This window comes from Oncorhynchus masou, chromosome 11 (assembly GCF_036934945.1).
Source record: "Oncorhynchus masou masou isolate Uvic2021 chromosome 11, UVic_Omas_1.1, whole genome shotgun sequence".
NCBI classification, from domain to species: domain Eukaryota; kingdom Metazoa; phylum Chordata; class Actinopteri; order Salmoniformes; family Salmonidae; genus Oncorhynchus; species Oncorhynchus masou.
The window spans coordinates 24955968-24980696 of NC_088222.1; the positions used below are offsets into that span (position 1 = coordinate 24955968).

General features: G+C 44.4%; 1 protein-coding gene across 1 annotated transcript in view; it reads right to left on the reverse strand.

The window, feature by feature from the left end:
• LOC135548371 (roundabout homolog 1-like) overlaps positions 1 to 24729 on the reverse strand; it is a 190196-nt gene that overhangs the window by 35399 nt on the left and 130068 nt on the right. Inside the window, exon 3 of the mRNA XM_064977904.1 lies at positions 2654 to 2811. Within this exon, the coding sequence (XP_064833976.1) occupies positions 2654 to 2811 (158 nt within the window). The remainder of the gene's footprint in view (positions 1 to 2653; positions 2812 to 24729) is intronic.

Genomic DNA, 24729 nt, shown 5'->3' on the forward strand with positions numbered 1-24729 from the left:
TCCACACTACTTTCCTTCCATCTATAGCATTTCTTAATATTATTCAGTTCATTTGGCTTTGATGCCTCATGATTGAGTATTGCTCTGTTCAAGTAGAGTGTGATGTTGATGTGATCTGATAGGGTGTATCAGTGGGCTGACTGTGAACGCTCTGAGAGACTCAAGGGTAGAGGTCAGTGATAAAGTAGTCTACAGTACTGCTGCTAGGCTTCGAGTCACCTCGAAGTCTATCATTGACTATGTACATACCCAGCATGTGACAGAGCTGCAAAAGTTGTGACCTGTTTTTGTTGGTTATGTTGTCGCAGTTGTGCCTAGGTGGGCATATGGGGGAGGGAATGCTGTCACCTCCAGGTAGGTATTTGTCCCCCTGTGTTCTGAGGGTGTCAGGTTATTGTCCAGTTCTTGCATTTAGGTCGCCACAGACTAGTACATGTCCCTGTGCCTGGAAATGATTGATTTCCCCCTCCAGGACGAAGAAGCTGTCTTCAATTAACTATGGGGATTCTAGTCGTGGGATATTGGTAGCACACAGGAGGACATTTTTCTATGTTGAGATAATTTCCTTTTGAATTTCTAGCCAAATGTTCCTGTTTTTATTAATTAAATAGAGTGAGTTAGGTCTGCTCTAAACCAAATAGCATACCCCCTGAGTTCCTTCCCTGTTTCACAACTGGTAGATTGGTGAAGGGGACTACTCGCTCTCTCAACGTCAGATCCACAACAACACCAGCAAATACATCACTCCTGTCCTCCTCCTCTCTCTCTATTTATGCATCTGCCACATCACCACCCAACCTGACCCCACTACAGTCAATATAGGGTGTTATATGATGTTATGCCACAGTATAGTACTCTATCTAGAAGTACTCCTGTTTTTATTTATTTTATTTCACCTTTATTTAACCAGGAAGGGCTCATTGAGATTAAAATCTCTTTTTCAAGAGCGCTCTGGCCAAGATAGGCAGCACCAAGTCATTACAAAAAAATTACAGACAGACAACATGAAAAACTACAAGTAATCTAGTAGAAACCATTGAATTCACATGAGTATAAAACAGCAAATTATAAACATTGACAGGTCAGGGAATCAGCCTCAGAATCCTTCATCAGTGATTTAAAAACACCAATCGGGCCAAGTTCTTCCAGTTTAAAAGTATTTTGTAATGTGTTTCAAGACGATGGCGCAGAGTAGATAAAAGCCCTTTAACCAAATTCAGTTCGGACATTTAGAACAGTTAGCAGGATGAAGTCAAGCGAACGAAGAGAGGACCCACCACATTTCTGAACAATAAAAATGCCCAAATAAAAAGGTAGTAAACCCAAAATGGCTTTGTAAATAAAAGTATACCAGTGACTGAGCCTACGAGTGACTAGAGAAGGCCAGTCAACCCTGGTATACAAAGTGCAGTGGTGCGTAAGGTTTTTGCAGTTTAAAATAAATCTCAAAGTGCCATGGTAAAGAGTGTCAATTGATCTCAAACACTGAGCGGAAGCATTCATATATAAAATATCCCCATAGTCTAGTAAAGGCATGTTGATGCATTGTTCTGCACCACTGGCCACTTTTCCAATGCCCACCCACTCAAAACCTTCCCCCAAACGTCCTTCACCCCTTTACTTCAAGCTTGGCCAGAACAGACCTCCAGAACTCGCCGTGGTTTAAGAAACAACAACAACTTTGGGAGTGGATGTTGTGTTAGAAATAGAGTACAAACACAACACTTCATCACCAGCGCTGTGTTGTTTACAGGGCCTGAGGACTCATTAGGAAACAGTCTTATCTGCAGGCCCATTAGTCCAATGAGCCGAGCTATAGCTATGAGGCAGAAACCAAGCTGGCCTTCTGTTTACACACTGAGCCAGTACACCATGGAAAACCACATGCGCTATAGGGACTGGGGCCAACATGTCTTCCCTGACTTGACACTACAAGACCTTAGTTGATTTTGACTTCGTATTTTAATTTATATACTGTAGGTAGATGGGTGTTGGTCCTCATGATATCCTGGACATAAATCAGGAGAAAAGAGAGAAGTACAAAGCCAGCGCAGCCTTTGCATTTCCTTCAGAAGGCCCTCTCTCTCTCCTCCACCTCCCTCTTGTTGGTGTAGAGGAGAGCTGCTCTGTCCATTGGAGTCCCTCAGAGACAGACTAACTGTCAATCCGGAGGAGGATAAGCCTTGGATCCCAACTAACAAGTCCCCTATACAGACAAACAAGCAAACAAACATGCTTGCATACACACACACACCCTCCCCTGATTCCTTTTCACGCTTCCCCAGATAGCCTTTGTTCCAAATAGACATTGATTGGCCAAACCACAGTGCAATATGATTTCATTATGTTTGTCAAATAGATGATGCACTTGTTTCTCTTCATTATGCCACACGTCTGCCAACAGAGACACGGATCTTCCTGGAGCTCCGCCAGCAAGCAGTGGGCCGTGTTTGTGCGCGTGCGTATGTGTGTGTGTGTGTGTGTGTGTGTGTGTGTGTGTGTGTGTGTGTGTGTGTGTGTGTGTGTGTGTGTGTGTGTGTGTGTGTGTGTGTGTGTGTGTGTGTGGTGTGTGTGTGTGACGTGCAGGCCCAGCGCAGTGCAGTGTATGCTCTACACAGAGTGTGCTCCGAGGTTAACGGAGCTTGTGTCTTACCGTGATGCGCTCATCCCTGTCATTGATGTTGGTACCGTCTTTCCTCCATGAGATGGTGGGCTCAGGATGCCCACGGGGGGGTTGGCACTCCAGTACGGCAGGTTCCCCCGCCGCCACCATCACATCCGCTGGGTTCTGTCTAAAGTCATCACGCAGTACTGTGGAACAGAAGAGAGGAGGGGTTCATGACCTGTTAGCATTGCAGGTTGAAATGAAACAGAAAAAAAGCAGCAAAAAATGTTTCACTAATGCACCAATGGACAGGGTATACGTGTCAAATATTCAAGACTATAATGACCAGACTCTCGATGTGTAATGACAAAACTCTGAAGTCTGAGCAGAGGCAGTCAATCATGTCCATCACAGATAGATAGAGTCTTGAGGTATCTGGACATGATATAATGCTATAGTGTAAAGTGGTCTCGGGGGGCTGGGCCAAATCCCTGATGTGCTTTAGTGGTATAGGACTACCACTCTCTCTGTCTGATTAGACTAGCTCTCTCCCACCTGCCGCTCCACTGTCACTCTCCACTCCAACCCTGAGGGAACGTACAAACACACAAGCAAACATTTGCATCACAATCCCATTTACGACTCCCATGAACTGTGTTTGAAGTGAGGTAAGCACGAACAAAATACAACCTCCCCAGTTAATGTTTCCATACCATGTTTGCTCATCAAACACTTCAAGAGAGATAGGTGGATATTTCGCAAGAGCCATTAACAAGCTAGCTAGGTGAAAAACACACACTCAACATCTTCAAAGGTTTAAGGACCATTAACGCAACATCTCGATACATTATACATAGGGTTGCAAAGGGAGGGTATATTAATGGAAACTTTAGAAGTTTACCAGTAACCTTCCCAAATTCTGGTATCATTCAAGTATTTTATGTAATCTATCACAAGACATCTAGAATCCCTTTTGGGTACTTCAGATTATCAAAGGTGTCTTTAATTATCTCTGGCCCTCTGTGTGGCTTTATTACATGTAAAATATATGAAATAACATGATTTTCAAAGAAGAAATGTAATGACAAAGCTGTAAAACATGATCTTAAATATAAACCATCAACTTAGTGAAAAACGTTGGTGTTCAATATGAGGGTTTCAGCATGAAATATCCTTTACTTGCACATTTTATTTATTTTACCATGTCAGTATTTGTTGTCAATGTTTCGGCCTCAAACAGTTGTGAAAGAAGTCAATAGTTGGAAGAGTTGCAGAGTTAACTGAAAATAATGCCATTTTTGATTAGATTATTTTCTGTTGAACCATATAGTCTATCTACTAGAAACTCGTGGACAATATGGACGCAGATATAAAAATGAATACTCTATATGAATAAAACAAGTTTTATTAAAGTATAAATTACCAAAGTTACGATAGATTGCCGTAGATTTTCTGTTAATTACCTAAATTGCTGAAGATTCCTGAAACTTTGGTAAACTATCGGTAGCTTTGCAACCCTAATCACACTAATCACACAGCAATAACAGCCTGACACAATTACAGTGTAATGGTAGTTAGCGAATATATACGACTGTGGAGGGGAGTGGTAATGGTATCATAGTGTGAGGCTCTGTTTCGACTACTGAGACAATGAGTTACCGTAGCCACTGTATCTGCTCCTGGTGATATTTAGACACTGATTGGACTTGAAGAAGGGATGAACATACTGGCGTACTGACCTAGCTAACAGAGGCCTAGAGAAGAGATGGGAAAATAAGAGAAAAGATGGGAAGAGAAGAGAAGACAAAAGAAGAAAGGAGAAGAGTAGAACAAATAGAGCAGCTATTTCAGCCCAGCCCAGGATGTTTCAGTCAATCCCAGAGTCCCGGTCATTGTCTTCCCAGCCCGTTGTGGATGACTGTACAGCGAGTTAGCGACTACACCCTGAGGGACATCATGCTCTCATAAATTGGAGAAATTGTCCCTCCCTTCTCCTCAGCTCTTTTCATTCTATAGAGAGCAATAGTAATGGTGTCGTTTTGTAGGCACTAACTCTGCTATGGTTCATTGGACAAAGCCTAATTAATGCAGTTTTTGTATGGTTGTTGGATAAATGCCGAAAATAAGTTAAGAGATATTATATGTTTTGTTCTATGAGATAATCTTCATCAGTTAACGTCACCCTTTGTGAATTTTGAAGCATTTACTTCATTTAAAAAAGCACATAAAGGCTTCATAATGCATAAAGGTCATGTTAACTGACTGATATTATCTCATAGAACAAAACGTATAAGATCTCATAAGCCTGTGTTAACGTCAGAACTTATTTTCAGCGTTTATCCCAAAACCCTAATTTTTCCCCGTTAATTTTCCCCATAGGAATGGCTGAACAAACCAGATGTATCTTATTTCCAGGTTTTAGGACTACAAGCTGGCAGGCTCTATTCCCAATACAGTTAATGATGCCCCCCCCTCCCTTTTCCCCAGTCCCCTCGCTCCCAGCATTTAATCAACAGTCTCCACAAACCAGATTACATTACATTACATTTCACTGCATAGATTACATTGCAGCACATTACATTACGCCACATTTCAGTACCAGGCACTGTATTTTATTTCATTACACAATATGACATTATGTTACATTGTACTGTATTGTAAGACATTCCTCTGTGTCTAGGTTGAATTTGTGTGCACACTAAAAAAGTGAATAATGTCTTGCAGCCAAAAAATGAATTTTACATGAACTCATCACAAAAAAACTTTCTAGAGTCTTCCAGAATGTCTAACTGTCATATTTAACAGCTGGTGGTTATCAAGGGAACATGCATGTTGTAAAAGCCATGTAAGTCCATCTATGCAAACCACCAGTGATGTATGCAGATGAGAGTAATCACAGAATTGCCTGACATTTGGGTATGAATAGAATTTGCATACTCACTCACGTTGCTTGCGACGCTACAACCTTATCGGTGCAGCAAAATGATGTAGGTCTGTCAAAATAGTCTACAGTGTTAGTGGCCACGGGAGCCTGATGACAAATACATGTGTGACATCATAATTATACCAGCTAGAGTCCCACTGAATAACAGAGTGTTTACCTGAGACTACTGAATGGAATGCTGTTTACCATTTTTACTGGAATGATTTGCTATTGATTCTTCCAGGTCAAATTCTCAGTTATCTGTCACTGCTATTTTTCACTGTAGCTGTGAAGGCAAATTCAGTTTAGCGTAGCTCTAAGAGCAACAACACTGACCGAGGGGTAATTACATTAGGGTGAAGTACACTTTGAACCTCTGACATTTACAGCCCCAAGCCCAGACAGACAACACTTCATTTTGGACTCACACTCCACAGCCAAAAGGGATAATCCAGTACTTCTGTATAATGTTTTTGGACAGTAGTTCTGAAAGTTGCGCTCACAAGCCAAAACTGGTCCCTGAAAATTGGGTACTACCTCATACTGCACATTGACACATCCAGCCCATTGTGCGAAGTTTCAAAAATACTTAGACGTTGCCAAAGTTCCGGAGCATGTCTTTAACCTCCCAAATCACAGGTTGTAGGAAAGCAAAATAAAGGGATATAAAGACAAAGGAGGAGACAGGCAGAGAGGGAACGAGTAATACCAGTAGCAAATGCTTATTAAAGTGTTTGACAGTGAGCGAGAAGCCTTGGCTTTTCTGGATTCAGGAACATCGTACCGAACCTCCCTTCTGCGCCCCCTAACCTTCAACTCCCAGTCCCTCTCCATCCGTTACAGCGCTTTCATTAACAGCCACTAGCACTCATGGCAAGTCAGGCCATTTATTCCGTCTCCCTTAAACAGTGCATATACCGTATATACAGTACCAGTCAAACGTTTGGACACACCTACCCATTCAAGGACTCTTCTTTATTTATTTTTTACTATTTTTTACATTGTAGACTATTAATGAAGACATCAAAACTATGAAATAACACATATGGAAACATGTAGTAACCAAAAAAGTGTTAAACAATTTCAAAATATATTTTTATTTGAGAGTCTTCAAAGTAGCCACCCTTTGCCTTGATGACAGCTTTGCACACTCTTGGCATTCTCTCAACCAGCTTCATGAGGTAGTCACCTGGAATGCATTCAAGTTAATTTGTGGAATTTATTTCCTTCTTAATGTGCTTGAGCCAATCAGTTGTGTTTTGACAAGGTAGGCGTGGTATACAGAAGATAGACCTATTTGGTAAAAGTCCAAATTATGGCAAGAACAGCTCAAATAAGCAAAGATAAACGACGGACATAAAGGTCAGTCAATGCGGAAAATTACAATAGGTTGAATGTTTTTTCAAGTGCAGTCGCAAAAAACATGATGTGCTATGATGAAACTGGCTCACTGGAGGACCGCCACAGGAAAGGAAGACCCAGCGTTACCTCTGCTGCAGAGGATAAGTTCATTAGAGTTAACTGCACCTCAGATTGCAGCCCAAACAAATGCTTCACAGAGTTCAAGTAAAATACACATCTCAACATCAACTGTTCAGAGGAGACTGCATGAATCAGGCCTTTATGGTCGAATTACTGCAAAGAAACCACTACTAAAGGACACCAATAATAAGACCGGTGGAAATCTGTCCTCTGGTCTGATGAGTCCAAAATTGAGATTTTGGTTCCAACGCCATGTCTTTGTAAAATGCAGAGTAGGTGAACAGATGATCTCCGCATATGTAGTTCCCACCGTGAAGCATGGAGGAGGAGGTGTGATGGTGTGGAGTGCTTTGCTGGTGACACTGTCTGTGATTTATTTAGAATTCAAGGTGCACTTAACCAGCATGGCTACCACAGCATAGCGGGACTATAATTTGTTTTTCAACAGAACAATGACAAAACACACCTCTGGGCTGTGTATGGTCTATTTGACCAAGAAGGATGGAGTGCCTCCACTATCACTAGATGACCTGGCCTCCACTATCACCCAACCTCAACCCAAATGAGATGGTTTGGGATGAGTTGTACCGCAGGAAAAGCAGCCAATAAGTGCTCAGCATATATGGGAACTCCTTCAAGACTGTCGGAAAATCATTCCATTTGAAGCTGGTTGAGAGAATGCCAAGAGTGTGCAAAGCTGTCATCAAGGCAAAGGGTGGGTACTTTGAAGAATCTCAAATATAAAATATATAATTTTATTTGTTTAACACTTTTCTGGTTACTACATGATTCCATATGTGTTTATTTCATGGTTTGGATGTCTTCACTATTATTCTACAATGTAGAAAATAGTACAAATAAAGAAAAACCCTTGAATGAGTAGGTGTGTCCAAACTTTTGACTGGTACTGTATGTTCATTTAGGGAATGAGGGATATTGGGAACAGCTGCTGAGACGTCATATTAGAAGACCATGGCTGGCAGTCTTGTCGGTGTGTCCTAATGGCTGTGACAGTAATGAAGACGGGGAGCTGCTACCACACAGCAGTGCAAACTAGCCCAGACAGGAGAGACTCAGCTCAGAGAACACTGAGCTCTGCCGGGAGAAAATGGAAAACTACCACCGCAATTCCTCAACTCTCCACATGTGAGGCTGAACTGGATACAAAGAAAACTCACATCTCCCCCAAAATGGCAGGCAGAATGGTCAGTTTTCCAGTCATGGGCCACAGACAACCCTTTCCTGTCTCCTCTGGCTGCCAGCTCCCAGCAGCATCACAAGGAACACAGATATGATTAGTGGGACAGGACTCCAGACCCCACAACATGCTCCAAAATGTACACTGGTGTAATCTTAGATCTAGACACACTAGCAGGGCCCCTGCTGAAATTGGAAATGGGAGAAGATGAGATGCAGTGAATGTAGATGGCAAAGACAGAGATGGCGAGAGAGAGGTAAAGACAGAGATGGCGAGAGAGAGGTAAAGACAGATGGCGAGAGAGAGGTAAAGACAGAGATGGTGAGAGAGAAGTAAAGACAGAGATGGCGAGAGAGAGGTAAAGACAGAGATGGCGAGAGAGAGGTAAAGACAGATGGTGAGCGAGAGGTAAAGACAGAGATGGCGAGAGAGAGGTAAAGACAGAGATGGCGAGAGAGAGGTAAAGACAGAGATGGCGAGAGAGAGGTAAAGAGAGAGATGGAGAGGGGGATGGATGGATGGATTGAGACCATCGAAAAATAAGAGGGAGGGAAATAGAACGAGAGAAAATTAGAGAGCACCAGAGAGAGAGAAAATGAGAGTAAAACAACAATAGAGAGAGAATGAGACAGAGAAAGAGAGAACTATAGAGAGTGCGAGAGGGGAATATTTTTGCATCTCTCTTTACGTATCCCTGAGCAGACTCCTGCTCCTGATGAAGCATCTAAATTGTGCTAATTTGGCCTGCGTACCAGCCAACTCTGTCCATCATTACCAGTCATAAATAACACAGGATTAAACCCTGAACACGCCAGGCCAGGGGAGCCCAGCCAACAGAACAGGGAGAGAGAGAGAGCAGAGCCCAGCGCTCAGCCTCACGGAAAGCAAACACGGAACAATGAGAAGTACAGCATGGGTAATCACTCCCAGATGGCCCCAGCTCTCTCCTCTCAGGCAGACCGCCTCACTGGAGGGTGAGATGCCTGATGAGCAGCGTGGACATGGGAGAACAAATTGGGATGACCCTCTAATTGGATACATTTTGGCCTGACTCTTCCGGTCTCATGTGTGATCACCCCGGCCCCTCTGATCTGATCCAGCGACCAAGGAGAACACTGGCTGACTACAGGCAGTCTAAAGGCCTGCACATGACTGACCTGCTGGATAGCTTATTGGCTAAGTGACTGGGGCCTGATGAGAAACAGCTGTTCCCATGTTGCATGATAAAAGGCATGCCTTGTGGGACACAAAAACATGGCTGCATTTACTTGAGACAGGAACAAATACTGAACCATGAGAACTCTAGGTAGCCTAGCGGTTAAGAGTGTTGGGAAAGTAACCGAAAAGTTGCTGGTTCAAATCCCAGAGCCGGCAAGTTGGAAAAAACCCTAACAACAACTGCTTCCCAAGTGCTGATGATGTCAATTAATGCAGCCCCCCACACCTCTCTGATTCAGAAGGGATGGGTTACACGTGGAAGTTGTGCAACTGCTAGGTATCACTTTCCCCTTCCTTTTCTGTGTAAAGAGTCTCCTAGCTTTGGAGTGTTGTGAAAGCATGATTAGTTAGCGCACAAACAACCTGGTGGAACTGATGTTTTAAGCATTGTTGTTAAAGTAACTGTTCAGTGTTTCCAGATATCTATGATACATTACCTATAATTAATTGCAATATGAGTTAAATGGTAGTTAAATAGTTTGAAAACAGCTTTAATGTGTTGGAATGGTGTGGTTTGGGCAAACTTAATGAGAGTAGACTGCTGATTGGCCAGCTCATCCTCCTCAGTAGGATGACATCATCCTTTATGAGGAACAGCAAGCATTTTTTAAATGGTCTGTTTGAGATGGGGTTTTTGAAGTGAGTTTTCTCAAATGTATGTTTTACGAGTATAGGTATGTTTTTACGAGTATAGAACAACATTATTAACAAAATATTAACTTTTAAAAGTTACATTTTCACTGGACAGTTACTTTAAGTTGCTATGAACATTAGGTGATTTTGCAGGACAATCCATATGCACACACACACACACCACACAATCTGCTAAACTAGTTTTCTCCCTCTCTTTCTCACTCTTCTCCACATCCTCCCTCTTCCTTATATCACATTGGCTCTCCCTCTCATCCATCAGCCCCACGTAATTCCTCCTCTACAGTATTTTTGTAAAGTAATCCTGACAGTCTCTTTCCTTGAACCAGTGTACCTGACACCGCTTTCTACTCTTAAATCCTCCAAACCAGCAGGCCCCATACTACAACCTCTACTGGCATGCAGAAATAGAGGGAGATAAAGGAGGGAGAGAATGAGGCAGAGGGTTGACGGGGAGGGAGAAAGAAAGGGAGAGAGATAGAGATAGAGAAACAGAGAGGAAGACCGATGGAATGGGAGCAGAGGGAGAGCTCAGTGACTGTGCGTTCGTGAAGCTCTGTGCTCTGCAAGGAGCGCTAACATATTTAAGCTATCCCAGCTAGCCTGCCCTGCAGGCCTGTCCGTTGAGCTGAACCCTGCACCTCCTACTCTCTCCCTCCCTCTCGCCATCTGATCCCTCGCTCCAGAGCAGAATCCCACAGCCCACTTGAAAGGCGGAGCCCCCTGGACACGGTGTCTTAACCCTGGATTTGATTCCGTCTGACTGCTGGGCCCGATGGAGCCTCTCTTTCTCTCCTCTTCACTCCCAGCCTGAGGATAGAGCAGGAGCATACTCACTGCAGCAGTAATCCTCTCAACACAGGCAGACAGGGCACACTGTGGCCCTGCAGACAGGGGCCCACATCACAAAGCACAGTCCCTCATCATCCCAATACATCAGAGCATGTGTTAGCCAGACGGGCCAAGGGGTAACCTAACCACTAAACACAGCCCACCCTAATCCTGCCTCTTCCCTCCATTTTGTCTTCTCTATCCTTTTCCTGTGAATGCCGACCTTCTGTGAAACTGGTTGCACCATTTTGTTTAAACTATTTGGTCATGTCTTTGTAGGTATGGTTAGAAAAACGTGACACTACCTCCTCTCATCCTTGTTTCAATTAGGCTATCACTCCAAGTTGGAATACTTTATAATTACAGTAAGTTGTAGGTTAAAAGAGAGCGGCTGCCAATAGTAGTTGTGGTTCTCCAACCACCTAGAGTGTGACTGCGTGATGGTGAGCAGAGACTGGGTTTAGGGCCAGGAGTCTAGTTGAGCACCTGGCACTACCTCAGACAGCCTTGTCATACAATGGGCAGCCAGCCACACTGAGATTCCGTTAGAAATAAATGAGCTACCCCCCAGTGCACACGCTGGGCAAGGAGGCCTATATAAATACATACAGATTACAGAACACACACACACACACCTGCTGGTCATGCAACACTTGGTAGAGACCTCAAAGAACATTAGGGCGGAACCATTTGGCCCATCAAGCAGGAGTTTGTGTACACTATCTATCCTCTTCCAGTCTGTGGAGAAAACAGATATCGGCCACTCTGGACCAATTGCATTACAGTCTTTGTCCAACTATATGGAGTTGATTTTGTAATACAGTAAAATATTAACATTGATCTAGTGTACCCTGCTGTCAGCCAAGCTGCCATGTAAGGTGACTTCACCAGCCCTTTATTAGAGAGGTGATAACTTGCCCAAGGAACATATTCTGTTCTCAACTAGCTATGTTATAATAACCTAATTTTACCACCTTGTTAGTTAAAAGCACTGACACTTCAACAACAGGGAATGGAGAGCCTGTCTTCCCTGTTTCTACAGTGTACTGTTCCCTGTGTCTTCCCTGTGTATATAGTGTACTGTTCCCTGTGTCTTCCCTGTGTCTATAGTGTACTGTTCCCTGTGTCTATAGTGTACTGTTCCCTGTGTCTTCCCTGTGTCTATAGTGTACTGTTCCCTGTGTCTTCCCTGTGTCTATAGTGTACTGTTCCATGTGTCTTCCCTGTGTATATAGTGTACTGTTCCCTGTGTCTTCCCTGTGTCTATAGTGTACTGTTCCCTGTGTCTATAGTGTACTGTTCCCTGTGTCTTCCCTGTGTCTATAGTGCACTGTTCCATGTGTCTTCCCTGTGTCTATAGTGTACTGTTCCCTGTGTCTTCCCTGTGTCTAAAGTGTACTGTTCCCTGTGTCTTCCCATCCTACTTCCGGCGCCGACAGAGATGGCCGCCTCGCTTCGCGTTCTTAGGAATCTATGCAGTTTTTTGTTATTTTACGTGTTATTTCTTACATTAGTACCCCAGGTCATCTTAGGTTTCATTACATACAGCCGAGAAGAACTACTGTATATAAGATCAGCGTCAACTCACCATCAGTACGACCAAGAATATGTTTTTCGCGACGCGGATCCTGTGTTCTGCCTTACAAACAAGACAACGGAATGGATCGCATGCAGCGACCCAAAAAAACGACTCCGAAAAAGAGGGAAACGTGGCGGTCTTCTGGTCAGACTACGGAGACGGGCACATCGTGCCCCACTTCCTAGCATTCTTCTTGCCAATGTCCAGTCTCTTGACAACAAGGTTGATGAAATCCGAGCAAGGGTAGCATTCCAGAGGGACATCAGAGACTGTAACGTTCTGTGCTTCACGGAAACATGGCTCACTGGAGAGACGCTCTCAGATGCGGTGCAGCCAGCGGGTTTCTCCACACATCGCGCCGACAGAAACAAACACCTTTCTGGTAAGAAGAGGGGTGGGGGTGTATGCCTTATGGCTAACGAGGCATGGTGCGATGAAAGAAACATACAGGAACTCAAATCCTTCTGTTCACCTGATTTAGAATTCCTCACAATCAAATGTAGACCGCATTATCTACCAAGAGAATTCTCTTCGATTATAATCACAGCCGTATATATCCCCCCCCAAGCAGACACATCGATGGCTCTGAACAAACTTTATTTAACTCTTTGCAAACTGGAAACCATTTATCCGGAGGCTGCATTCATCGTTCTTGCGGATTTTAACAAGGCTAATCTGAAAACAAGACTCCCTAAATTTTATCAGCATATCGATTGCGCAACCAGGGGCAGAAAAACCTTGGATCACTGTTACTCTAACTTCCGCGACGCATATAAGGCCCTGCCCCGCCCCCCTTTCGGAAAAGCTGACCACGACTCCATTTTGCTGATACCTGCCTACAGACAAAAGCTAAAAAAAGAAGCTCCCACTCTGAGGTCTGTCCAACGCTGGTCCGATCAAGCTGACTCCACACTCCAAGACTGCTTCCATCACGTGGACTGGGACATGTTTCGTATTGCGTCAAATAACAACATTGACGAATACGCTGATTCGGTGTGCGAGTTCATTAGAACGTGCGTTGAAGATGTCGTTCCCATAGTAACGATTAAAACATTCCCTAACCAGAAACCTTGGATTGATGGCAGCATTCGCGTGAAACTGAAAGCGCGAACCACTGCTTTCAATCAGGGCAAGGTGTCTGGTAACATGACTGAATACAAACAATGCAGCTATTCCCTCCGTAAGGCTATCAAACAAGCTAAGCGTCAGTACAGAGACAAAGAGAGTCACAATTCAACGGCTCAGACACAAGAGGCATGTGGCAGGGTCTACAGTCAATCACGGACTACAGGAAGAAATCCAGCCCAGTCACGGACCAGGATGTCTTGCTCCCAGGCAGACTAAATAACTTTTTTTGCCCGCTTTGAGGACAATACAGTGCCACTGACACTGCCTGCAACGGAAAAATGCGGTCTCTCCTTCACTGCAGCCGAGGTGAGTAAAACATTTAAACGTGTTAACCCTCGCAAGGCTGCAGGCCCAGACGGCATCCCCAGCCGCGCCCTCAGAGCATGCGCAGACCAGCTGGCTGGTGTGTTTATGGACATATTCAATCAATCCCTATATCAGTCTGCTGTTCCCACATGCTTCAAGAGGGCCACCATTGTTCCTGTTCCCAAGAAAGCTAAGATAACTGAGCTAAACGACTACCGCCCCGTAGCACTCACTTCCGTCATCATGAAGTGCTTTGAGAGACTAGTCAAGGACCATATCACCTCCACCCTACCTGACACCCTAGACCCACTCCAATTTGCTTACCGCTCAAATAGGTCCACAGACGATGCAATCTCAACCACACTGCACACTGCCCTAACCCATCTGGACAAGAGGAATACCTATGTGAGAATGCTGTTCATCGACTACAGCTCGGCATTCAACACCATAGTACCCTCCAAGCTCGTCATCAAGCTCGAGACCCTGGGTCTCGACCCCGCCCTGTGCAACTGGGTACTGGACTTCCTGACGGGCCGCCCCCAGGTGGTGAGGGTAGGTAACAACATCTCCTCCCCACTGATCCTCAACACTGGGGCCCCACAAGGGTGCGTTCTGAGCCCTCTCCTGTACTCCCTGTTCACCCACGACTGCGTGGCCACGCACGCCTCCAACTCAATCATCAAGTTTGCGGACGACACAACAGTGGTAGGCTTGATTACCAACAATGACGAGACGGCCTACAGGGAGGAAGTGAGGGCCCTCGGAGTGTGGTGTCAGGAAAATAACCTCACACTCAACGTCAACAAAACTAAGGAGATGATTGTGGACTTCAGGAAACAACAGAGGGAACACCCCCCTATCCACATCGATGGAACAGTAGTGGAGAGAGTAGCAAGTTTTAAGTTCCTCGGCATACACATCACAGACAAACTGAATTGGTCCACTCACACAGACAGCATCGTGAAGAAGGCACAGCAGCGCCTCTTCAACCTCAGGAGGCTGAAGAAATTCGGCTTGTCACCAAAAGCACTCACAAACCTCTACAGATGCACAATCGAGAGCATCCTGGCGGGCTGTATCACCGCCTGGTACGGCAACTGCTCTGCCCTCAACCGTAAGGCTCTCCAGAGGGTAGTGAGGTCTGCACAACGCATCACCGGGGGCAAACTACCTGCCCTCCAGGACACCTACACCACCCGATGTTACAGGAAGGCCATAAAGATCATCAAGGACATCAACCACCCGAGCCACTGCCTGTTCACCCCGCTATCATCCAGAAGGCGAGGTCAGTACAGGTGCATCAAAGCTGGGACCGAGAGACTGAAAAACAGCTTCTATCTCAAGGCCATCAGACTGTTAAACAGCTACCACTAACATTGAGTGGCTGCTGCCAACACACTGACACTGACTCAACTCCAGCCACTTTAATAATGGGAATTGATGGGAAATTATGTAAATATATCACTAGCCACTTTAAACAATGATACCTTATATAATGTTACTTACCCTACATTATTCATCTCATATGCATACGTATATACTGTTCTCTATATCATCGACTGCATCCTTATGTAATACATGTATCACTAGCCACTTTAACTATGCCACTTTGTTTACATACTCATCTCATATGTATATACTGTACTCGATACCATCTACTGTATCTTGCCTATGCTGCTCTGTACCATCACTCATTCATATATCCTTATGTACATATTCTTTATCCCCTTACACTGTGTATAAGACAGTAGTTTAGGAATTGTTAGTTAGATTACTTGTTGGTTATTACTGCATTGTCGGAACTAGAAGCACAAGCATTTCGCTACACTCGCATTAACATCTGCTAACCATGTGTATGTGACAAATAAATTTGATTTGATTTTGATTTGATTTCCCTGTGTATATAGTGTACTGTTCCCTGTGTCTTCCCTGTGTCTATAGTGTACTGTTCCCTGTGTCTATAGTGTACTGTTCCCTGTGTCTTCCCTGTGTCTATAGTGTACTGTTCCCTGTGTCTATAGTGTACTGTTCCCTGTGTCTTCCCTGTGTCTATAGTGTACTGTTCCCTGTGTCTTCCCTGTGTCTAAATTGTACTGGTCCCTGTGTCTTCCCTGTGTCTATAGTGTACTGTTTCCTGTGTCTTCCCTGTGTCTAAAGTGTACTGGTCCCTGTGTCTTCCCTGTGTCTATAGTGTACTGTTCCCTGTGTCTATAGTGTACTGTTCCCTGTGTCTATAGTGTACTGTTCCCTGTGTCTATAGTGTACTGTTCCCTGTCTTCCTTGTGTCTATAGTGTACTGTTCCCTGTCTTCACTGTGTCTATAGTGTACTGTTCCCTGTCTTCACTGAGTCTATAGTGTACTGTTCCCTGTGTCTTCCTGCGTCTTCCTAGTGTTTTCCTTGTGCCTATAGCGTACCATGTTCCAGTACCATCTTGTGTCCCACTAGCAGATGGCCTCCCTGCATGGCTGTGTGCTGCACCAGTCGGTGCTGACATGGTGCCACCGGTCATACTGCCAAATAACTCAAGGAGGGGGAGGGAAAAGGGTTCCTCACAGCCTGATTGAACTAGAGCCCAAAGCAATCAGTGGCCAATCTACTGCTCTCCAAACTAGCTGTACAACTCCACATTAACATCCCCACCCAGTCAAACACAGAGAGAGACACACAAGCTTGCCCACATGCACGCACACACGCACACACACGACCCATTGATCTACCAGTGTTTATTTTCCCCTGCAAAACTGTTCTCATCAGCACTTGAGGACTGGGGAACTGGTGGTCTGCTCTGCTTGACCAGTGGGTAGACTTTTTGACAGACTTGGCACCTCAGTTTAAATAAATAAACCCTGTATTTTGATTGGAGGGTTGTGGAGAGGCAGTAAAGCACATTGGCCAAGAGAGAAATGTTTCAACCCTGGGCCCCACGAAACTTCACCACATACTATACCCCCCACTTCCCCTCCATACACTGCACCCCCTACCTCTTCCTACATAAAAGCATCCCGAGCCTAAACTACAGGGGTACCGAGACATCAAACCCATGTCCTGTAGGGAGGTAGAGACTGCATTAGGTACAGTATGACACGTCTTGGCAACAAAAAAAACTCTCCCTTCACAGTCTTTCTCTCAGCACAGCCTGCCTGCTTCCTCCCTCAGAGAGCACTAAAGTTACCCCTCTACTGCAAATACACATGTACTGTACATTAAGCTACATAAATCACAGCCTACACTATACTTTACAGCTTGGCCACTTCATTTTATGGCATAACACAGATGTGTTGGCAAGGCCGTGCCATGGTGAACGTCAGAGAACTACAGTATGTTGAAACTACAGCTACAAAAACCCGCATTTTGGATGCTTAGAAATAACACAATGTCACGCCCTGACCTTAGAGAGCTTTTTATGTCTCTATTTCGGTTCGGTCAGAGTGTGATTTGGGTGGGCATTCTATGTTCTATTTTCTATGTTTTGGTATTTCTTTGTTTTGACCGGGTATGGTTCTCAATCAGGGACAGCTGTCTATCGTTGCTGTCTATCGTTGGGAATCATACTTAGGTAGCCCTTTTTCCCTCGTTTCAGTGTGGGTAGTTAACTTTGTTAGAGACATCATATCCCTGTTGAGCTTCACGGTCGTTTTGTATTGTTTATTGGTTTTGTTGGTGACATTCTAATAAAAAGGAATACCACGCTGCACCTTGGTCCACTTCTTACGACGCCCGTGACACACAATATTTATTAATTTTATCTCTCCATTTTTTTGTTGTTGAGGGTAGATCAGCCTTTTTGTGGCCTCTATCAGTGTAATTGTGTGCATCATTTCCAATACCCATATATATTTTTTTAGTAAATATATACAGTACATTCTGAAAGTATTCAGACTCCTTGACTTTTTCCACATTTTGTTACGTTACTTATTCTAAAATTGATCAAATTATTCCCCCCTAATCAATCTACAAACAATACCCCCATAGTGTAAAAGCAAAAACATGTTTTTAGATTTTTGGGCAAGTGTCTAAAAAAACTTTAAAAAAGGAAATATCACACTTACACAAGTATTCAGACCCTTTAATCAGTACATTGTTTTTTGTTTGTTTTTTTACCCCTTTTTCTCCCCAATTTCGTGGTATCCAATTGTTGTAGTAGCTACTATCTTGTCTCATCGCTACAACTCCCGTATGGGCTTGGGAGAGACGAAGGTTGAAAGTTATGCGTCGTCCGATACACAACCCAACCAGCCATACTGCTTCTTAACACAGTGCGCATCCAACCCAGAAGCCAGCCGCACCAATGTGTCGGAGGGTACACCGTGCACCTGGCAACCTTGGTTGGCGCGCACTGGTCCCGGCCCGCCACAGGAGTCGCTGGTGCGTGATGAGCCAGGGACATCCCTGCTCATTGTTGAAGCAACTTTGGCAGTGATTACAGCCCCTTGGGTATTTTATTTTTATTTAACCTTTATTTAACCTTTATTTAAACAGGCAAGTCAGTTAAGAACAAATTCTTATTTCAATGACGGCCTGGGAACAGTGGGTTAACTGCCTGTTCAGGGGCAGAATGACAGATTTGTACCTTGTCAGCTCGGGGGTTTGAGCTCTCAACCTTCCGGTTACTAGTCCAACGCTCTAACCACTAGGCTACACTGCCGCCCCAATGTATGACGCTACAAGCTTGGCACACCTGTATTTGGGGAGTTTATCCCATTCTTCTCTGTAGATCCTCTCAAGTGCTGTCAGGTTAGATGGGGAGCATTGCCGCACAGCTATTTTCAGGTCTCTCCAGAGATGTTAGATTGGGTTCAAGTCCGGGCTCTGGCTGGGCCACTCAGACATTCAGAGATTTGTCCCGAAGCTACACCTGCGTTGTCTTAGCTGTGTGCTTAGGTTCATTGTTCTGTTGGAAGGTGAAACGTCGCCCCAATCTGAGCGCTGTGGAGCAGGTTTTCATCAAGGACTTTGCTCTGTTCATCTTTCCCTCGATCCTGACTAGTCTCCCAGTCCCTGCCACTGAAAAACATCCCCACAACATGATGCTGCCACCTCTATGCTTTACCGTATGGATGGTGGCAGGTTTCCTCCAGACGTGACGCATGGCATTCAGGCTAAATAGTTAAATCTTGGTTTCATCAGACCAGAGAATATTGTTTCTCATGGTCTGAGAGTACTTTAGGTGCCTTTTGGCAAACTCCAAGCGGGCTGTCATGTGCCTTTAACTGAGGAGTGGCTTTCGTCTGGCTACAATAATGGCCTGATTGGTGGATTGCCGCAGAGATGGTTGTTCTTTTGGAAGGTTCTCCTATCTCCCCAAAGGAAATCTGCAGCTCTGTCAGAGTGACCATCACGTTCTTGGTCACCTCCCTGACCAATGCCTTTCTCCCCCGATTGCTTAGTTTGGCCGGGTGGCGAGCTCTAGGAAGAGTCTTGGTGGTTCCAAATTTCTTCCATTTAAGAATGATGGAGGCCACTGTGTTCTTGGGAACCTTTAATGTCACAGAAAAATGTTTGTACCCTTCTCCAGATCTGTAGTATTCGCCAGGCTATCTTCAATGAAATCGTTGAAACTACAACTTTCCGAAATACAGCTGCGCGTAAAAAGCCTTACAGCAACCCCTCTGATCGTCAAGGCGAAAATGGAGTTCCCTGCGCGTGCGATTACAACCAAGGAATTGTGGTCCAACCCCAAACCATTACATACTGGTGTTTCCTCAGCTCATTGGCTATCTACCCAGCTAGATTTCAAGAAGATCAGTGGTCATTGGGCAGAAATATAGTCAATCAATGAAGCTTCGCTAAAATTATTGGTGCCTTAGGAAGCCATTTATCGTTGTCTTCAAATCAGCTCACTTCGGTCAATTCTCCCTGCAAAAAAAACTACATTGTTTGACTGTGTTGCAAACATCCAGAGGAATGCACTGAAACCCACCATGACGAAATAAACAATTGTTTACAGGGGCGAATCACGCCGAATGCTCCGTAAAAAATTGATAGAGATGGAATTCACTGCACAAATAGTTTACAAAATGTTTAGATTTAGGCTATAAAAATGGATTTTATCAAAGAAAACGGCACTTCATTTGATCAATGGGATATTCAGGAAGAGAAATAAGAGCAAGATATCAGAATGTAAGTCATATTTTTACCTTCAGATGTAAATGTGTAAAAACTGTCATGGCGGAAAATGTTTCTGTTCTTGATTGCTCTTCTCAAACAAAAGCATGGGATTTGTTCTCTGTAATAGCTATTTTAAATTGGAAAACATAGTTTGATTACCAAGATTCTAATATTTAAAAGGGTGTAAGACACTTGCATTTTCAAGAATGTTTAATGTTACAAAATTGTATTTTTAGTTGTCACTCTGAAATTTCCCCTGATGTTGGTCCCTGTACGGGGACAGCAGCCATGACAGGTTTTAACAGGCGTGTTAAAAGTTAATTTGTGGAATTTATTTCCTTCTTAATTTGAGCCAATCAGTTGTGGTGTGACAAGGTAGGGTGTTATACAGAAGATAGCCCTATTTGGTAAAAGACCAAGACAATATTTTGGCAAGAACAGCTCAAATAAGAAAAGAGAAACAACAGTCCATCATTACTTTAAGACTTAGCTCCAACTAAATGTTGCAATTATTCAGCCGTACCTGCTACCAGAAACAAGCTACATATGGGCAGTACTAAAACAAACAATCTGATGATCCTCTTTGCAACAAAAACTGCAGAGTTGGATATTTCACCAACTATGTAAACAACACAATATTTCACCAACTATGTAAATGACACCACTCCAGTATTTTTTAGTAGTTACATAATTATGTATAATCTACAAGATTTTTATGCAATATTCATGTAAACTGCACATTTTATAAGTCAATTCGGTGCACCTTATTATTTTGTTTATTCAGCATAAGCAGAGGAATCAGCCTTGGTCAGCATGTGATTTCATAAACAGAGCATGGGCAGGGTAGCATGCTTCTCTAATGATGCTCCCTGGAGATTACTCTCTGGGTGGGCGCTGTGGTTACCAGGGAGGCTGCTCTCTGTGGTGTGTTATGCCATATGCAGGTCATCACCACACCACACCACACCACAAGAGGAAGTGAGGAAGAGAGAGAGAGAGAGAGAGAGAGAGAGACGATATGCATGCAGTGCAAACCCTGATATTATAGGTTGTACTATGCTTTCAGAGTGTTATATGATGGCATCAATCTTGCTGGGATGACTAGAATTCTGGCAGAGCACATATTCCTAGCAGAGAACAAAAAACACTGAGAAATCTCAACTCAACTGTCTGTGGTAGGGGTGCTTTCAGTGCTTCAAATACATTAATTTAAACTCAGACCTAACACTGACTGCCTAGACTAAAATATCCCAGGGCTTGGAGATGAGAAAAACCTGCATATATGGATACCATACCTCACCTTCCTCCCCCTTTGGATTCAGATGTGTTCAAATCCCAACAGAGCTCCAATCCTTGCATTCTCACAATCTCTGTCCTGACCTCTCCCTCCCCCAGCCTCCCTGCCTTGGTCCATATTTTTTCCTCCTCCATGCTATCTCTCTCTGCACTGGGCTCTCGGGAGAGAGAGAAAGAGAGAGAGAGAGAGAGAGAGCGCTTCAGGAGATGCAGCTGCTCCACACACACACCAGGGCAGACCAGCAGCCATTAAGCCCATCCACTGACATGTAAACTGAGGTGAGGTCAATCCAATAAAACAAAGATATGGTAAGAGTACTGTATGTACGAATCAGCATACATGGATTAGCTGAGAATCATAAATACCCCCACAATATACACCACAAACACACTGCTAACAACACTTGTTTCTAGACACTACAGGAATTCCTATTCCTCCCTCAGAGAGTGATCTGAATTACATCTTCATCTCAGATGAAGCAGATCAATCATTCCTCTTCTCCAAAATACAGTCCCATGGCAAACACATGCTGCACACACATATATATTAATCCACCTGATGTTTGGAAAGCTGGTTACCTGAGTACCGGTGCACCCGCACCCAGCTAAAGCCCCTGGTTATACTGGCAGCATGAAACTGATATATACATTATATCACAAAAGTGAGTACACCCCTCACATTTTTGTAAATATGTGAGTATATCTTTTCAGGTGACAACACTGATGAAATGACACTTTGCTACAATGTAAAGTAGTGAGTGTATAACGGTGTAAATTTGCTGTCCCCTCAAAATAACTCAACACACAGCCATTAATGTCTAAATCGCTGGCAACAAAAGTGAGTACACCCCGAGGTGAAAATGTCCAAATTGGGCCCAATTAGCCATTTTCCCTCTCCGGTGTCATGTGACTCGTTAGTGTTACAAGGTCTCAGGTGTGAATGGGAAACAGCTGTGTTAAATTTGGTGTCATCGCACTCACACTCCCTCATACTGACTGGTCACTGGAAGTTCAACATGGCACCTCATGGCAAAGAACTCTCTGAGGATCTGAAAAAAAGAATTGTTGCTCTACATAAAGATGGCCTGGGCTATAAGAAGATTGCTGAAACTGAGCTGCAGCACGGTGGCCAAGACCATACAGCGGTTTAACTGGACAGGTTCCACTCAGAACAGGCCTCGCCATGGTCGACCAAAGAAGTTGAGTGCACGTGCTCAGCATCATATACAGAGGTTGTCTTTGGGAAATAGACGTATGAGTGCTGCCAGCATTGCTGCAGAGGTTGAAGGGGTGGGGGGTCAGCTTGCCAGTGCTCCGACCATACGCCGTACACTGCATCAAATTGGTCTGCATGGCTGTCGTCCCAGAAGGAAGCCTCTTCTAAAGATGATGCATAAGAAAGCCCACAAACAGTTTGCTGAAGACAAGCAGACTAAGGACATGGATTACTGGAACCATGTCCTGTGGTCTGATGAGACCAAGATAAACTTATTTGGTTCAGATGGTGTCAAGCGCGTGTGGCGGCAACCAGGTGAGGTGTACAAAGACAAGTGTGTCTTACCTGCAGTCCAGCATGGTGGTGGGATTGTCATGGTCTGGGGCTGCATGAGTGCTGCCGGCACTGGGGAGTTACAGTTCATTGAGGGAATCATGAATGCCAACATGTACTGTGACATACTGAAGCAGAGCATGATCCCCTCCCTTCGGAGACTGGGCCGCAGGGCAGTACTCCAACATGATAACGACCCCAAACACACCTCCAAGACGACTACTGCCTTGCTAAAGAAGCTGAGGGTAAAGGTGATGGACTGGCCAAGCATGTCTCCAGACCTAAACCCTATTGAGCATCTGTGGGGCATCCTCAAACGGAAGGTGGAGGAGTGCAAGGTCTCTAACATCCACCAGCTCCGTGAGGACTCCAGTGGCAACCTGTGAAGCTCTGGTGAACTCCATGCCCAAGAGGGTTAAGGCACTGCTAGAAAATGATGGTGGCAACACAAAATATTGACACTTTGGGCCCAATTTGGACATTTTCACTTAGGGGTGTACTCACTTTTGTTGCCAGCGGTTTAGACATTAATGGCTGTGTGTTGAGTTATTTTGAGGGGACAGCAAATGTATACTGTTATACAAGCTGTACACTCACTACTTTACATTGTAGCAAAGTGTCATTTCTTCAGTGTTTTCACATGAAAAGATATACTCAAATATTTACAAAAATGTGAGGGGTGTCCTCCCTTTTGTGACACACTATCTCTCTCTCTCTCTGTGGGCAACACTCTCAGCACAGAGAGAGGGGATCAGGAAATTGAGAGACAAGCTAAAACTTGGCCTCATCATAGGCTTGCTGGTACTAAACACATCTGTAAATCCATTTGAACGTCAGCACAGTGACAAGGCTATATTGGGTTCAAGTCATTCACACTGTGACAGCAAAGGACAAACTCTCTTCCAGAAAGTGATGAGTGGATATATGTGGGGCTTATAACATGACCCACACATCTGAGACTGGATTCTTGTTGATTTCTCCTTTGCCATACCAGGGTGTGTGCGTGTGTGTGTGCATGCATGCATGCGTGTGTTCATGTGTGCGTTGCGTACGTGTAGATGAGCCATGGCGAATCCCCTATGCGGCTCGTCAGCCCTTGTCTGTCTGGTCTTCCTGACACCCTAATCCTGGTGATGTGATGTGTGCACCGTCGTAAAGGGATGAGACACATTAAAGCTAGCTAAAAGGGTTGTGTAACCCACGCTTTCATCTCCTCCACTCATGCCCTTCTACACCAGCACAACTCACATCCAACCAACGAACCAACGGAGGATGGGTGAACCAGAGTGATGGAAATAAAATAAATTGAGAGAGATAGGTGGGAGAAAAAGAGAGAAAGGGATAGAAATAGAGAGAGGGGGTTGGGATTGAGAGTGAGTGAGGAGAGCAGGAGAGAGGGATATAAAGAGAGAGAGAGAGGGGGGGGGGGTGAGGAGGAAGGGGATTAGGAGAGGGTGTTGGCAGCGTACAGTGGAAGAAGAAAATCTGGCATTACATAAATTGAATAGAGCAGCAAAGGAAGAGTTCTCAGGCCTGGCCCCTCTCTCTGTTCATTTCCTATAGCTCAATGCCTTCTCACACTGTATATCACATACACTACATGGATGTGGACACCAGCTCGTCAAACATCTCATTCCAAAATCATGGGCATTAATATAGAGTTGGTCCTCCCTTTGCCGCTATAACATGCTCCATTCTTCTGGGAAGGCTTTCTACTAGATGTTGGAACATTGCTGCAGGGCCTTGCTTCCATTCAGTCACAAGAGCATTAGTGAGGTCGGGCACTGATGTTGAGCAATTAGGCCTGGCTCGCAGTCTGTGTTCCAATTAATCCCAAAGGTGTTCGGTGGAGT